Raw genomic sequence first — 16,231 nt, forward strand, 5'->3', positions numbered from 1 at the left:
CGGAATCGCCGTCGAAACCCCACACAAGAAAGGCACACCTAGCCAGTGCCATAACTGCCAATTATACGGGCATTCTTCCCGTAACTGTCACGCGCGCCCCCGATGCGTCAAGTGTTTAGGAGATCACGCCACGGCCCTCTGCACTCGCGATCAAAAAACCGCGACGGAACCGCCTAGCTGCGTCCTGTGTCGTACACAGGGTCACCCCGCAAATTACCGCGGATGCCCCCGAGCCCCGAAAATAAATCGCCGCGTCGCCCGCCAAAACCGCCTCCGAGCTTCCGGCCCAGACATCAAAGCCTCGGCACCCTCTGTGTCGCAGGCTAAGCCAGCGTTCGTTCCGGCGCCGGTGCCCAGTGTCTCGGCTTGGGCGAAACCGCTGCCGTACACGAACACGGTTACAACTCCCTCCTCCGCGATTCGTCCCGCCCCCGCAACTCGTCCCTCTCCCGCGACTTGCCCTCCGCCCGCGTCCGACAATCTCGCTTTAGCGATCGACTTCTTTCAGTCGATCAACTTTGAGCGCGTTAACGCTTTGGGCGACGCCATTCGCGCTGCCTCCACTGCACAACACTTTATCGCCGTTGTGCAAGAATACGCCGACGTATACGCGTCATTAAATACGTACGTCCTCCCCTCACTCCGCCGGTAATCAATGGCGTATATAAGTAGAATAAAGCCCCTATCCGTAACGATAGGATTTTTTAACGCTTACGGTCACGCAAATCAACGTGATCAGGTTTCTGAATTTTTGCGTGACCATCAAATTGATATCTTTTTAGTGCAGGAGACCCTACTTAAGCCCGCGCGCCGTGACCCTAAAATCGCGAACTATAACATGGTCAGGAACGACAGGCTCTCTGCTCGTGGTGGTGGTACCGTCATTTACTATAGAAGAGCCCTGCATTGCGTCCCGCTCGATCCTCCCGCGCTCGCTAATATCGAAGCATCAGTGTGCCGAATCTCACTGACGGGACACGCGCCGATCGTTATCGCGTCCGTTTATATTCCACCGGATAAGATCGTTCTAAGCAGTGATATCGAGGCGCTGCTCGGCATGGGGAGCTCTGTCATTCTGGCGGGCGACCTAAATTGTAAACACATCAGGTGGAACTCACACACCACAACCCCGAATGGCAGGCGGCTTGACGCGTTAGTCGATGATTTCGCCTTCGATATCGTCGCTCCGCTAACACCGACTCACTACCCGCTAAATATCGCGCATCGCCCGGATATACTCGACATAGCATTATTAAAAAACGTAACTCTGAGCTTACACTCGATCGAAGTAGTTTCAGAGTTAGATTCAGACCACCGTCCCGTCGTTATGAAGCTCGGTCGCGCTCCCGACTCCGTTCCCGTCACGAGGACAGTGGTGGATTGGCACACGCTGGGCATCAGCCTGGCTGAATCTGATCCACCATCCCTCCCGTTTAACCCGGACTCTACCCCGTCTCCTCAGGATACCGCTGAAGCCATAGACATCTTAACGTCACACATCACCTCAACATTAGATAGATCATCGAAACAAGTTGTAGCGGAGGACTTCCTTCACCGCTTCAAATTGTCCGATGATATTAGGGAACTCCTTAGAGCTAAGAACGCCTCGATACGCGCCTACGACAGGTATCCTACCGCGGAAAATCGTATTCGAATGCGTGTCCTACAACGCGACGTAAAGTCTCGCATCGCCGAAGTCCGAGATGCCAGATGGTCTGATTTCTTAGAAGGACTCGCGCCCTCCCAAAGGTCTTACTACCGCTTAGCTCGTACTCTCAAATCGGATACGGTAGTAACTATGCCCCCCCTCGTAGGCCCCTCAGGCCGACTGGCGGCGTTTGATGATGACGAAAAAGCAGAGTTGCTGGCCGATACATTGCAAACCCAGTGCACGCCCAGCACTCAATCCGTGGACCCTGTTCATGTAGAATTAGTAGACAGTGAGGTAGAAGGCAGAGTCTCCTTGCCACCCTCGGATGCGTTACCACCCGTCACCCCGATGGAAGTTAAAGACTTGATCAAAGACCTACGTCCTCGCAAGGCTCCCGGTTCCGACGGTATATCCAACCGCGTTATTAAACTTCTACCCGTCCAACTCATCGTGATGTTGGCATCTATTTTCAATGCCGCTATGGCGAACTGTATCTTTCCCGCGGTGTGGAAAGAAGCGGACGTTATCGGCATACATAAACCCGGTAAACCAAAAAATCATCCGACGAGCTACCGCCCGATTAGCCTCCTCATGTCTCTAGGCAAACTGTATGAGCGTCTGCTCTACAAACGCCTCAGAGACTTCGTCTCATCCAAGGGCATTCTCATCGATGAACAATTCGGATTCCGTACAAATCACTCATGCGTTCAACAGGTGCACCGCCTCACGGAGCACATTCTTGTGGGGCTTAATCGACCAAAACCGTTATACACGGGAGCTCTCTTCTTCGACGTCGCAAAAGCGTTCGACAAAGTCTGGCACAACGGTTTGATTTTCAAACTATTCAACATGGGTGTGCCGGATAGTCTCGTGCTCATCATACGGGACTTCTTGTCGAACCGCTCTTTTCGATATCGAGTCGAGGGAACCCGCTCCTCCCCACGACCTCTCACAGCTGGAGTCCCGCAAGGCTCTGTCCTTTCACCCCTCCTATTTAGCTTATTCGTTAACGATATTCCCCGGTCGCCGCCGACCCATTTAGCTTTATTCGCCGACGACACGACTGTTTACTATTCCAGTAGAAACAAGTCCCTAATCGCGAAGAAGCTTCAGAGCGCAGCCCTAGCCCTAGGACAGTGGTTCCGAAAATGGCGCATAGACATCAACCCAGCGAAAAGTACTGCGGTGTTATTTCAGAGGGGAAGCTCCACACGGATTTCCTCCCGTATTAGGAGGAGGAATCTGACACCCCCGATTACTCTCTTTAGTCAATCCATACCCTGGGCCAGGAAGGTGAAGTACCTGGGCGTTACCCTGGATGCATCGATGACATTCCGCCCGCATATAAAATCAGTCCGTGACCGTGCCGCGTTTATTCTCGGTAGACTCTACCCCATGATCTGTAAGCGGAGTAAAATGTCCCTTCGGAACAAGGTGACACTTTACAAAACTTGCATAAGGCCCGTCGTGACTTACGCGAGTGTGGTGTTCGCTCACGCGGCCCGCACACACATAGACACCCTCCAATCCCTACAATCCCGCTTTTGCAGGTTAGCTGTCGGGGCTCCGTGGTTCGTGAGGAACGTTGACCTACACGACGACCTGGGCCTCGAATCAATTCGGAAATACATGAAGTCAGCGTCGGAACGATACTTCGATAAGGCTATGCGTCATGATAATCGCCTTATCGTAGCCGCCGCTGACTACTCCCCGAATCCTGATCATGCAGGAGCCAGTCACCGTCGACGCCCTAGACACGTCCTTACGGATCCATCAGATCCAATAACCTTTGCACTAGACGCCTTCAGCTCTAGAAGCAGGCTTAGGGACCTCGGTAACCGTACTCGTCGAACTCGACAAAGAGTTCGCCGTGCAACCTAACCCATGAATCAGCTCGCTGAGTTTCTCGCCGGATCTTCTCAGCGGGTCGCGATTCCGATCCGGTAGTAGATTCATTCGCGAAGCAGCTACTCTTGAGTTGTTAGGTCTCCTTCGGAGGCGCTCGGTCAGCTGTTAGCAAATCCCACCCTTCCTGGCTGAGCCTTTGCTCGCCCACCTGTCCTGGTGAAACTGGAAAGGCCTCCGGGCCACCAGTAATCGTTCAATCATAAAAATAAAAAAAAATAAAAAAAAAACATCTGGACCGTCGGTCTACCGAGCAATATAACCCGCTCTGTGGAAGATCTTCCCTTTGTCGTATATCTCTATACTTATTTATTATAATTGCATCTTCTAAGATTCCTGTTTATAGATAAGCAGATCTTTTTATAAATTTCTTAAGGAAGATCCATCTAAAACTAGATTTTCCAAGCGATTTTTAATCAAGAAAGAATGCAGCACATTTTAGCTTTCCGCAATGGAGAGTTACTTGTGTCAGTCTTTGGTACATAAACTATAAGTCGATTAGCTACGAGTCGTCGTACCCCCTTACGTGGGCATGGAACGACCCTCGGGGATAATCCCTTTGTCCGGGCATGATCTCCCTGCCCAACTGGGCAAGGGTGACTGTATATCTATTAGTACGTAAAATCATGAGACAAAGAAAATAAAGTAGTTTTCTTATTGCTTTATTGGGTGGTTGATCTCACAGCCCACCTGAGCCCATAGACATTTACAACGTAAATGCCGCCACTCACCTTGTAATAAGAGTTCTAAAGTCTCAGTATAGTTACAACGGCTGCCCAACCCTTCAAACTAAAACGCATTACTGCTTCACGGCAGAAATAGGCAGGTTATTTTAAAAACCTTAACCTGCGTTGCTCCGGTCAAGAGATTTACCGGGATACATTTTTAAATAAAAGACAAATTATTTTCTAATTAAAATTACGCAATGTAACACAAAATTTAAGTCAAATGACGCGCAGGGTCATCGCACCCATGCAATCCTGTGTCGCTTCTTTTACAAAATATGAACTTACAAAAGCATTAATTATGTATAATAATGTTAGCAACTATTTCAATTTATTTCTGGATTTTTTTTTCTGGATAATTTTTTTCTGGATTTCAGAAATGCATAATATGTTTTCAGACAATTAAAACAAATACTCTTCAATGTTTTTTTAAGCGCAATAATTTCTTAACACTTATGTATATAGTACGTATAATAAATAATATGTAATCATCTAAAATCGTTTCAGTAAAAAGCGATATGAAGATTTCTGATGTGAGCATGTCGCAGTTCCTGAAAATGGATCTCAAAAATAATCTCATAGGCGATGTTAAGCTGCCTCCTTTATCAGCGAATAACCTCTTAAGGACATACAAGGTACGCGGTATTATTTATATCGGAAACAACGACAATACTATCATACTCGTGGTCGTTTCTTTGCCACGTACCATCCGGCTTTGGAATTAGTTCCCCTCCACGGTGTTTCCCGAGCGCTATGACATGTCCTTCTTCAAACGAGGCTTGTGGAGAGTACTTAATGGTAGGCAACGGCTTGGCATTGCTGAAGTCCATGGACGACGGTAACCACTCACCATTAGGTGGGCTTCGTCTGCCTACAAGGAGAAGATCTGACGAGAACCTCAGTGGGCTTCACGAGGGACAAGCTGTCAGCTACCAGTTGTAATCAGCAATTACAGTCTGAAGATTCCTGAAATCGGTCCAGCCTATACGCAACTTACACCAACACCAATCCGCTTTTATATATTTAGCTTTAGCTTCCTCGATAAATTTCCAAAAGAAAACTTACGAACTGTGGCACAAAAGTCACCTCTACAGTTTACATTTCAATTCTTTTTCATTTATTTATTGTAACAACAAATGCGCAATATATTTAACAGATAATGCCGCGAGCCCAGAACGCACACGCCATCGTCAACGCCGGTTTCTTGTTCAAACTGGACCAGGAGAAAAAGGTCGCTGGTTCGAACATAATATACGGAAACATAAGCCCTTCATTCGTTCACGCCACTCAAACGGAGAACAGCTTAATCGGTCTGGAGTTGTTTAAGGACGAGACCTTGTCGAAGGCACTCGAGATACTGGAAAAGGAAATAATTCCTGTTGATTTGCCTCCAGAACCGTCACCGTCCTGTAGGAAGCACCTAGCGCTAGGCTTATTTTATAAGGTTAGTAATGTGACGTATTATAATTGGATTAGTTTTGTTTTTGACTATTGCTTGCATGAGAGAATAGACCTGGTGAATTAATTAGTTAGTGGTGATTTAGATTAGAATTTACTGGTGGTAGGACCTCTTGGGAGTCCGCAAGGGTAGGTACCACCACCCTGCTTATTTCTGCCGTAAAGCAGTAATGCGTTTCTGTTTGAAGGGCGGGGTAGCCGTTGTAACTATACTTGAGACCTTATAACTTGTATCTCAAGGTGGATGGCGCATTTACGTTGTAGATGTCTATGGGCTCCAGTAACCATTAAACACCAGGTGGGCTGTGAGCTCGTCCACCCATCTGAGCAATAAAAAAAGGCAGTTCATATGACATTTCATTTGTAACCCGTCAAAATTATGGAAGTAATAAGGAGAAGGAGCCCCATATCAGTGTAACAAAAAGTGTCCGCCGAAAAGGAGCCAATTAAGGTAGCGCCACAATAGCAAGTGGAAAGTTTTTAAAAACAACGCCTTAATATATTATTAGAGTAGGAAACTAAATGAAGGCGTAGAGAAACACTACGTAAATAATAATCAAAATGAATAGTTGAAATTTTAAGCACCGCATATTTTTTAACTATACAAGTTACAAAAATTATAGAATTTTTCAACCCAGTACTCTTCGCTTTGTTTAAAACTGCTATTATATTCATACTAGCTGGCCCGGCAAACGTTGCTTTGCAATATAAATTATTTCTAGGAAAGATAAATAACCTATATACCGACTGCAACGCCATCTGCCGGGCGGATTTGTAAATCTAAACCAGCCTTTCCCAAAGTGGGCGATAACGCCCCCTTGTGGGCGCTGCAGGCCTAAAAGGGGGCCGTAAGAGACCCAGAAAAAAATGGGGGCGTTATGTTGAGGCTTGGAAGGCGATTTGTAATTTCATCTGGGAGGACTCTTACACACCGACTGTGCTCTCGCTTTAGTGGTTTTTCAGTAGGTGAAAAGATGGGGACGCTAAAAAATAATTTATTCACAAAGTGGGCAGTAGACAAAATAAGTTTTGGAACCCCTGATCTAAACCATTCTGGAATCCACCTGAAGGTACACAAAAAATTTCATTAAAATCGGTCCAGCCGCTTAGGAGGATTCAAGTGACAAACACGCACAGACGAAATTTTATGTATATAATATGAAAATCTTGCCAAAAAAATGAAAGTTTATAATTTACAAATAAAAATAGGGGTTGATCGTGGAGAGGTGAAAAATTCAGAGTAATATGATTTTTTTTATTCTAGTCGGGCATAAATATGCTCTATAAGCATTGTCCTCTTTCGGCCGGGGTATAAAAAAATTAACTATATTTAATTTATTTTCATAGATTAAAAGCAATTTCTTAAGTCCACGGTAGATGGCACTTGACGAATAAGCAACGCAAATGAAAATTCTAACAGATGGCGCTGTGCATTTGAACCACAAAAACTGAATCGCGATGACGAGATGCGTCTTATTCGAGTGACCTTCCTCGCCTTGTCTAGTTTCGGCATCGCTTCTCGGCCTTTTGGCTAAGATCAAAGTGTAGTATCTGTTCTTTTCAGCTTAATATCTGAAAGTTCCCTCATTGAGGGACCAGTATATTAAACTGATTTTTGTAAAACGACGAGATGTTCGGGGCTCGCTCCACTCTCGTCACGGGTCGGCCCGGCATTGCAGTGCCGCCGGGATCGGCCCTCAGATTTCTTTGAAACGTAAGATAGTCATGACTGTTCACTAGACTTGCGCAAAACATCACTTGCCAATGTAATGTGATATGACATCACTTTTACAGACAGGTGATATTACTCGAAAACATTACACATCACTCTTAACATTACTCGGTGCGTTCAATAGATACTGTGACGACGAATACATTGTATCTATACACCCGAATCATTACTTAAGTGATGTGTTGATACACATCACTTAGGTAATGATTCGGGTGTGACATTACAGTAGTGTATTACAATACAAAGTATGAACTTTGTATTGTAATACACTGTTATATTACTTGACAGAGATTGACTTACTTAATAATATAATAATTTTATTTTTTACTTAATATAATTTATTGTGGGATGAACGGATTTCATATGGCGACTTAGACTGCAAATTGAGCTCGACAATAATGTTAATATACGAGAGCAGTAGATGCATTGTTTCGGCGCGATATCCTCAAAGTGCATCCAAGGAGGACTCTGTACTTTCATTTAGACGGCGTTATTTCTTTCACTTATTAAACACGCATTAAAACAAATAATGAAACTATCTTCAAACAAGTGCTTAAGTAATTCAAATCAAACACAAAAATTAATATGAAATATTACTAAACAATTACGAGCGACTAGCGATTTTACAAAAGTTGCGAATAAAAAATTAAGTAAGTACTTGCGGGGAGCTACCGGCTGGCCGCATGAAAAATATAAACACAAATACCTATATTAAAATTCAGACGTACCATAGGTATAAAAATGTACCTAGCGGCCAGGACATACGGTTCAAAATCACTAGGAATAATTCCGTGTCGCTTGCTCATTTATATTGCGTCGATCGGTCTGTCTCGCTCGCTCGGTTCCGTTCGTGTATTAAGCAACATTACACGACAAAGAAAGAAACATGTTGGGTGATAGTGTGATGTTTGTTTCCTTCGCGTAATGTGTGATGTTGCATTACATCGTAGAGTAATATTACCCGAGTAATATCACTCGCATTACTTACACATGTCTACTGTTCACATATTTCAAATCGTGATAGTGTCAGTGTTATAAACTATGTATATTATATACAATATACATATACGCGATAATAATAAATAAAATACCGGCATTGTTTACTCACGATAATGAACTGTTGCACCGACTTCCGACTTCACATACTCGTATTATATAATATTTTAAAAGACAAATAAAGTTGTCGAATTTTTACACGCTTTATATTAGCTTCACTTGTATGTATGTTTGTATGCTTGTATGTTTGTAAGTGACTCCTTTAGACGCGATTTTGATCCACTTTAACGGCCAGATTTCATTCAAACTTTGTAGATTTATCGAGGACCGATTACAATACACTAATTTGATAAGATTATTCCATTATTCAATTTGCAAAATAAGATTTTTGCCAATTTATATAATTTTTATCTATAGTCGATAAGGCAGGAATTGATGTTAAAGTACTTAATAGTTTTAAAAATACGCTTTTATAGCAAATGTAACAAAAAAATTAAAAATAAATGTCTATGGGCTCCAGTAACCACTTAACACCAGGTGGGCTGTGAGCTTGTCCACCTATACAAGCAATAATAAAAAAAAAAAGTTTAAAAAAACTAAAAAACACGCTTTATATAATGGCGTGCATGGTATCAGTAGTTATAAATATTTTATGAACAGATGAGTCGTCTATTATCAAAGGCGGCAATCTGTACATTTGGACAAAAAATTTTTATTGATATGTCAATACAGATTTATTTGAATATAATCGTCTCCTTCAAAGAATACGGTTCAAAACCTGCATTAAATAAAGGTTAATAGTTAACCTGTTATTTATCTAAGATGTCGTTCCGAAGAGTTTTGTGACTGCCAATGGAATACAAAGTCAATAATTCGTTTTTCTGATTTACCAATCATTGTCCAAAAGTCAGATTGCCGCCTTTGATAATAGTCGACTCAGATATGAGTAGAGGGGTTATTTTGATAATATCCTGAAAAGCACTACTGTTTATTATGTCAATACACTTAATTTAACCATGTAACAAAATATAGGACTTTAATTCAGTTGGGATCAATTGATTATTAATTTATAACGGTGATTTCAGGCCATTCTCTCGTTAGCTCCTGCGGTGAATCCTCGGTACGCGTCAGGCGGGACCACGCTGAAGCGGCTCGTATCGAGGGGAGAGCAGACGTTCGAAACAGATAAATCTTTATGGCCGCTTAACGAGCCAGTGCCGAAACTGGAGGCTCTGACACAGGTGAATTTAGCCTTTATTGCGTAAACAAACGACTCAATTTCAGGACTCTTCGACGAGGAAGAAAGGAGCATAATCGTGTGAATTATTTTGTTGTGTTAATTAATTGTTTATTCATGTTTAAACTTGTATTTTTTCTACCTATTTCCTGGTAGCCTAAGGGGCTATTCCAGCTACGATCGGATGGGTAACTGAGCTCATGGACTCAAACTGAGAGATGCCAACACTAGTCCTAACAAGAGCCGTGCTTCACAGAATCTACTACCGGATCGGAATCACGACCTACAGAGATCCGGCGAGAAACTCCCTACTATAATAAAAAGTTGCGATTATATCAGAATCGATTTTGAACTTAAACTCTAGACGAATTTTCGTTCAGTGTGCTTAGTGCGAGTTTTTTAACGTTCTCGATAGCGTAAAAGTTAGCTCATATTTGTATGGAGTGGGATCGTTTGCGTACGTTTGCCGCTAGGGGCGCTGTTCCAATTGCATACAAAATTGGCTTAACTTTTACGCTATCGAGAACGTTAAGAAACTCGCACTAAGCACACAGAAACAACGATACAAAAACATAGTTCAACAGTGCGGTGTTGTTTGTTACATTTCAGTGCTCCGGTGAGGTGAAGTATGCGTGTGACGTGTACACGGGGCCAAGGACTGTCCATGTCGCCTTCGTGTTATCCGACGTGTGCCTTGGCGAGATTGAAGGCTTCGACGAATCCGAGGCGTTGGTAAGTTCATTTTTTTTAAATGAGTACAAAAAGTAAAAACACAATTTGAGAAACGCTGACAATCACGAATAATAATAATATTTTTACATATTGTAATATACACTCATGTATATTAGGTATAATCTATACATATAAATAAAATTAGAGTGTCTGTTTGTAATATTGAAATAACCGCTTTTTACTACATGCATATGAATATTTGTATATACGGTACATACACAAAAATAACATTTTTTACAATTTTTTCTGTCTCTCTGTCTGTTTGTTCCGGCTAATCTCTGGAACGGATGGACCGATTTTGATGGGACTTTTACTGATAGGTAGCTGATGATATAAGAAGTAACTTAGGCTTTTTTTAGACTAGCTTCGCCCCGCGGCCTCACCCGCGGTATGACAATAACCGCGATTAAAATCGTGGGACTCACCTAGTACTATATACATATTTTCAATTCCTGACAGTGACAGACGAAAGTGGGTTTGTTTGTTTGTTTTTTACGATTTCCCGTCTTAATTACTCAACGACTGTAAGGACGTGCGTGGGTACCTTTAATCTGTTTTTTGTTTTTGAGATTTGTTTTTGATTGAATTCGTGTTCAGACCATCTTGAACCAAAATCAAATCTAGTAATTATAAGTACATATTTTTATTTTTTAATTATTATTTGGCAGATCGCTCATCCCTTAAGCTTACTTCACTTTATTTTTTACTTTACGTTTGATATTAATAAATATTTATTGTAACTTCGTATTAATAATTACCAAGATGTCATCGCACAGAAACTCCAAGGCGTGGTCGGATTCTACACCGCCAAAGACATACCCGGCAAGAACGTCTTCACACCGTCAGACGTGCCGTGGCAAGACTTCGCTGAAGAGATCCTGGCTTCGAAGAAAATCTCTTACTACGGGCAGCCCGTCGCTCTCATAGCCGCGACGACACACAGACTAGTGCTCACTGCTGCTAATTTAGTTCGTGTGAAGTACAAGAAATCTAATGCGGTTCCTGTGTTGTCTATTCAAGAAGCATTAGTAGCTGCTGATAAGGAGCAAAGGGTATCTAATATTTTGAGTTTTTTGATAACAGCGCCATCTATTGATATAATTTGTAAACTGTATTTTGTTGTAATGTTTTTAGCTTTCGTGTAGACTTTTACTGGTAGTAGGACCTCTTATGAGTCCGCACGGGTAGGTACCACCACCCTGCCTATTTCTGCTGTGAATCAGTAATGCGTTTCGGTTTGAAGGGTGGGGCAGCCGTTGTATACTGAGACCTAAGAACTTATATCTCAAGGTGGGTGGCGCATTTACGTTGTAGATGTCTATGGGCTCCAGTAACCACTTAACACCAGGTGGGCTGTGAGCTCGTCCAGACATCTAAGCAATAAAAAAATTAAAAAAGACTGTCTATTGACGTACTCAATAAGCGACATGTTTCGACCACAAAATGTTTAGTTTTACATTAATGACATGTACAGATTATTTTGGTACCAATAAATTCCTAGACGAACTTATGGCCTAACCGCTGTTAAGCTAATCGGAGTCCTTGGACATCAGGACTTCGATGCGACCACCCACATGAGACATTAGACATCAATGAAGCAGTCACATATCTGTACCGACATTCATATAAATAATATAACGATACAACCCTCAGGTTCGGCAGGAGGTAGCAATCAAAGCGACCAGCAAAGGCTCGGATACCCGACACGTTATAAAGGGTAGTTTCTCGATGCCGTCCCAGTACCACTACACGATGGAGACTCAGTCCTGTACCGTCGCCGTCACGTCGCGCGGGGTGGCCGTGCGCTCCTCCACCCAGTGGATGGACATAGTCCACGTTGCGGTGGCCCAGACACTCGGCATTGATGAAAACAGGTGGGTATTGCTCTATTAACACGCTTTTATTAATCCACTAAGTGTCTCGCCGGATCTTCTCACTTGGTCGCGATTCCGATCAATGATAGATTCAGCGAAGCACTGCTTTTGCTAGGGCTAGTGTAGCAAATTCTCTCAGGTTGAGTCCGTGAACTGACCTAGCCGTCCGGGCGTAATTGGAATAATCCCTTAGGCGAATATATCAGCGAATAGGTAGGGAAAAATAAATTTGTGGAAATAACGACAAACGAAAGATCTACCACTGAGCGGGTGAGATTGCTCGGTAGACCGACGGTCCGGATGTTGTTGTATATACGCAAGCTTATTTTGAAAATGTCGTAAGCGTAATTGAGGTTTCTCTTAAATGTCTTGTGTTGAATTCATTAATAACACGATAATTAAAAGAGTCAGGTTAAACTTAACTAACTAACTAAGACCAGTGTGCGTAGTGCGAGCTTACTCAAAGAGTTAACTCAAATTTGTATGGAGTTGGAACAGCGCCCCTAGCGGCAAATGTAGGCAACCATTCAAACTCCATACAAATTTTAGTTAACTACTACGCGATCGGGAACGTTAAAAAGCTCGCAGTAAGCACACAGAGGTCGTGACGTGACGTGGTGACGTCGTCCGGGTGTGCAGGGTGGAGGTGTCGGTGCCCCGCGTGGGCGGCGCGTTCGGGGGCAAGGCGTCTCGCGCGGCGCTGGCGGCGTGCGCATGCGCGGTGGTCGCCAGCCGCACGCACCGCGCCGCCTCGCTCGTGATGCCGCTCGGCGACAACATGGCCGCGATCGGGAAGCGTTCGCAATGCGACGCGCGTTACGAGGTACTACTGCATTTATACTATTAACTATACTATCGGGTCGTCGCGTCCCCTAAAGGGGGTGCGGGACGGGCCTCGGGGTATACTACTGCATTCAAGCTATTTCACAGCTTTTATCGCGCGCTTTGAGCACGGCGACCGAATCAAAAAATTCCGTAACGAAAATAAAACCTAACACCCCCCACCCCGCCTACCATGTAGCTCGAGTTCAACACATTCACACGTTGCGCTTTTGTAGCGTTTGTGGATAAGCGCGCAGCGTGACGTCGCACTGCATGCGTATCATGAAAAGTCTGTCCATCTCTCTCTCGCGCCGTCTAGCGTATGAGTGTGAAGGGACAGTTAATGTTTTGTTTTTGTTAATGTTTATAAATATAGCGTGGTCTTATTTTATTATTGTTTTCATATTAAATTATTATTGTCTAATTATAATTGCTTAAGCTGATATAAAATGCTATGCAATAGTTTTACCGCGGCAGTCTCCGAGTGCCACAGGTGTTTTATTTATTTACTAGTGGTATATATACATAGTTCTATTGTCAAAGACTATTATACTTCAATAATCACAGATTTCGCCAAGACTACACCTTAGACAAATAATATTAAAGACAAACAATTTTAATCTATTCTCAATTTGAGCACAGACTATAAACAATAACAAAAGTTTGACAACAAACAAAGAGTATATTATTATACGTGTGTGTGTCAAATATATGGGAGTGTGTGTAATGTTTTATTTTATTGATTTAATGTATTTTTTATGCATAACTTAAAAAAAATATTAACATTCTGCACTCCTTACATTCTCTATACAAAATTTTTGCTTCACGTATTAATATGGATTACACTGCATCTATTTATGTGACTGCATAGATAATAATACACTTCATTTTTTTGACTCGCAAACATTGTTTTTTTTATTGCTTAAATCGGTGAACCAGTTCAGGGCCCACCTGGTGTTAATTAGTTACGGAAGCCCATAGTTATTTCTGCCGTGAAGCAGTAATGCATTTCGGTTTGAAGGGTGGGGCAGCAGTTGTAACTATACTTGAGACCTTAGAACTTATATCTCAAGGTGGGTGGCGCATTTACGTCGTAGATGTCTATGGGCTCCAGTAACCACTTAACACCAGGTGGGCTGTGAGCTCGTCCACCCATCTGGCAAATAAAAAAATAAAAAAAGACACTTACAACGTGACTGCCGCTTGAGATATGAGTTTCAGGCATTCTTCTTCATGCAAGTTCCGATGAGAAACATCCATGAAACACCTACTTACCCGTTCGTCAAGTTCGCTACGTAGTTTAAGCGGCTAACCGTTGTCCAGGTCGGCGTGAACGACGAGGGCGTTGTTCAATACGCGAACATCGAATACTACGTGGACTGCGGGTACGCTTACAACGACACTTCCGCCCCGGATGTAGCCTCGATACTGACCAATCTGTACGCGACTGACACTTGGAACATCAACGGATATAGTGTCTTGACGGATAAGCATAGCAACACCTGGTGCAGAGCTCCCGGTCAGTATTATTTAGAGAGAGAGAGAGAGAGAGAGAAAGAGATAGAGAGAGAGTATTCTTTATTGTACACCAAATAAACAGTGCGATACATTAAATACAAAAAAGTGCAATTGGCGGTCTTAACGCTAAGAGCGATCTCTTCCAGACAACCATCAGGCGAACAAGAATCATTTGGAAACGAATTACGCGCGGTGTACCAATCTAGTGAAATATATATATATGTACACATACATGCATAAATACATACATACACATAAACATAAACATTATTTAGGTCCTTTTAAATCGGCTACAGAACGCAAAAGACTTCGAGGCTTGGAAGTGGATCAGAGATCTTGCAGAGCTATATTTGAATAATGCCATCGTAATGATGGCAGCAAATATGGACATTAACTAAGGTTCTTTTTCTTTTTTCTTTTATTGCTTAGATGGATGGAGCTCACAGCACCTGGCTATAAGTGGTTACTGGAGCCCATAGACATCTACAACGTAAATGCGCCACCCACCTTTATTTAAAAAGGCGATGCTAAATCCTTGTATCTTCCAGGGACAACGGAAGCCACAGCCATCTTAGAACATTTAATGGAACGAATAGCGCAAGTCACCGGCAAAGATCCTTCCGAAGTCCGAATCTCCAACTTGGCACAGAAACACGAAGCCATCAAGGATATGATCACGGGTTTTAAGCGTGAAGTGGAGTTCGATGACAGAATGGTCCAAATCAAAAAGTTCAATGAGGAGAACGCGTGGCGAAAAAAGGCCTTGAAGCTATCCATCATGTCTTATCCTATAGGTAACAAAACCGGCCTTATTGGAGACCCCAATAATGTAAAAGTTTGTAAAGCTTAATGATCTCAGAACAGACTACTTACTTATCAGTCTTATCCTATGATGCGATCTCTTCAAATGAGTCGATAGATGGTGAAATGTAAAATCTTAGTCCTTCGCAGAATATCAATGGTTTTTCTATTTGGGACCAGCGGGGTGCGATATAATCTACGAGACGGATAATTTACAAAAAAAAAATTGTACTTGTAAAACTGGTACATGAAACGCCCTCTTTTGTGATTCGTGGTATAATTACAGAAGATTTGAACGTAATTTTTATTTTTTTTGGAAAATTTGGACCCCGCCTGCGGGATTCTAACATTGTTACATAGCTACTAGATACATATCGGACGCCTTATCCTTTAGGCCACGACGACTTCAAAGACTTCTGCATTTATAAATATGATAAAGATTACTTCATCCAATTATTTTAAAAAAATCTCGCACCTATGCAACATAAGCGCTAACAAGCTCTCGACTCATCTGATGCTGAATGGTTAATGAAGTAGACATTATCGCGTGAATGCCGTCACCCGCCTTGAGACACCAGGTCCAAGTCCCAATAGTCAAAATTAAGATGTCCCACGCTACAAATCGGACGCACTACTGCTGCTAAGTTGCCGTACATGATTGTTCTGGTGTGTAGGCGCAGAAGTACCATCACATCCATTCGCACTAACAGTACTTCGCTAATTCCGTAATTCACTATTAGAGACAGGAAAACTATTAAGGAGATATAACTGGCAACACGA

The 16,231-nt window shown here is 42.8% G+C and overlaps 1 protein-coding gene and 1 non-coding gene across 2 annotated transcripts in view; both read left to right on the plus strand.

The window, feature by feature from the left end:
- Positions 1-16,231, plus strand: part of LOC101739179 (uncharacterized) — a 41,676-nt gene that overhangs the window by 19,900 nt on the left and 5,545 nt on the right. Inside the window, exons 9-17 of the mRNA XM_038017155.2 lie at positions 4,789-4,916; positions 5,438-5,725; positions 9,553-9,708; positions 10,314-10,436; positions 11,213-11,488; positions 12,090-12,310; positions 12,950-13,133; positions 14,456-14,651; positions 15,199-15,444. Coding sequence (XP_037873083.1) covers positions 4,789-4,916; positions 5,438-5,725; positions 9,553-9,708; positions 10,314-10,436; positions 11,213-11,488; positions 12,090-12,310; positions 12,950-13,133; positions 14,456-14,651; positions 15,199-15,444 — 1,818 coding nt within the window. The remainder of the gene's footprint in view (positions 1-4,788; positions 4,917-5,437; positions 5,726-9,552; positions 9,709-10,313; positions 10,437-11,212; positions 11,489-12,089; positions 12,311-12,949; positions 13,134-14,455; positions 14,652-15,198; positions 15,445-16,231) is intronic.
- On the plus strand, positions 7,251-7,443 carry LOC119629930 (U2 spliceosomal RNA). Its single transcript, XR_005245779.1, has one exon. It is a non-coding gene; the product is annotated as a U2 spliceosomal RNA (small nuclear RNA).

This window comes from Bombyx mori, chromosome 18 (genome assembly GCF_030269925.1).
Source record: "Bombyx mori chromosome 18, ASM3026992v2".
Classification (NCBI taxonomy): Eukaryota; Metazoa; Arthropoda; class Insecta; order Lepidoptera; family Bombycidae; genus Bombyx; species Bombyx mori.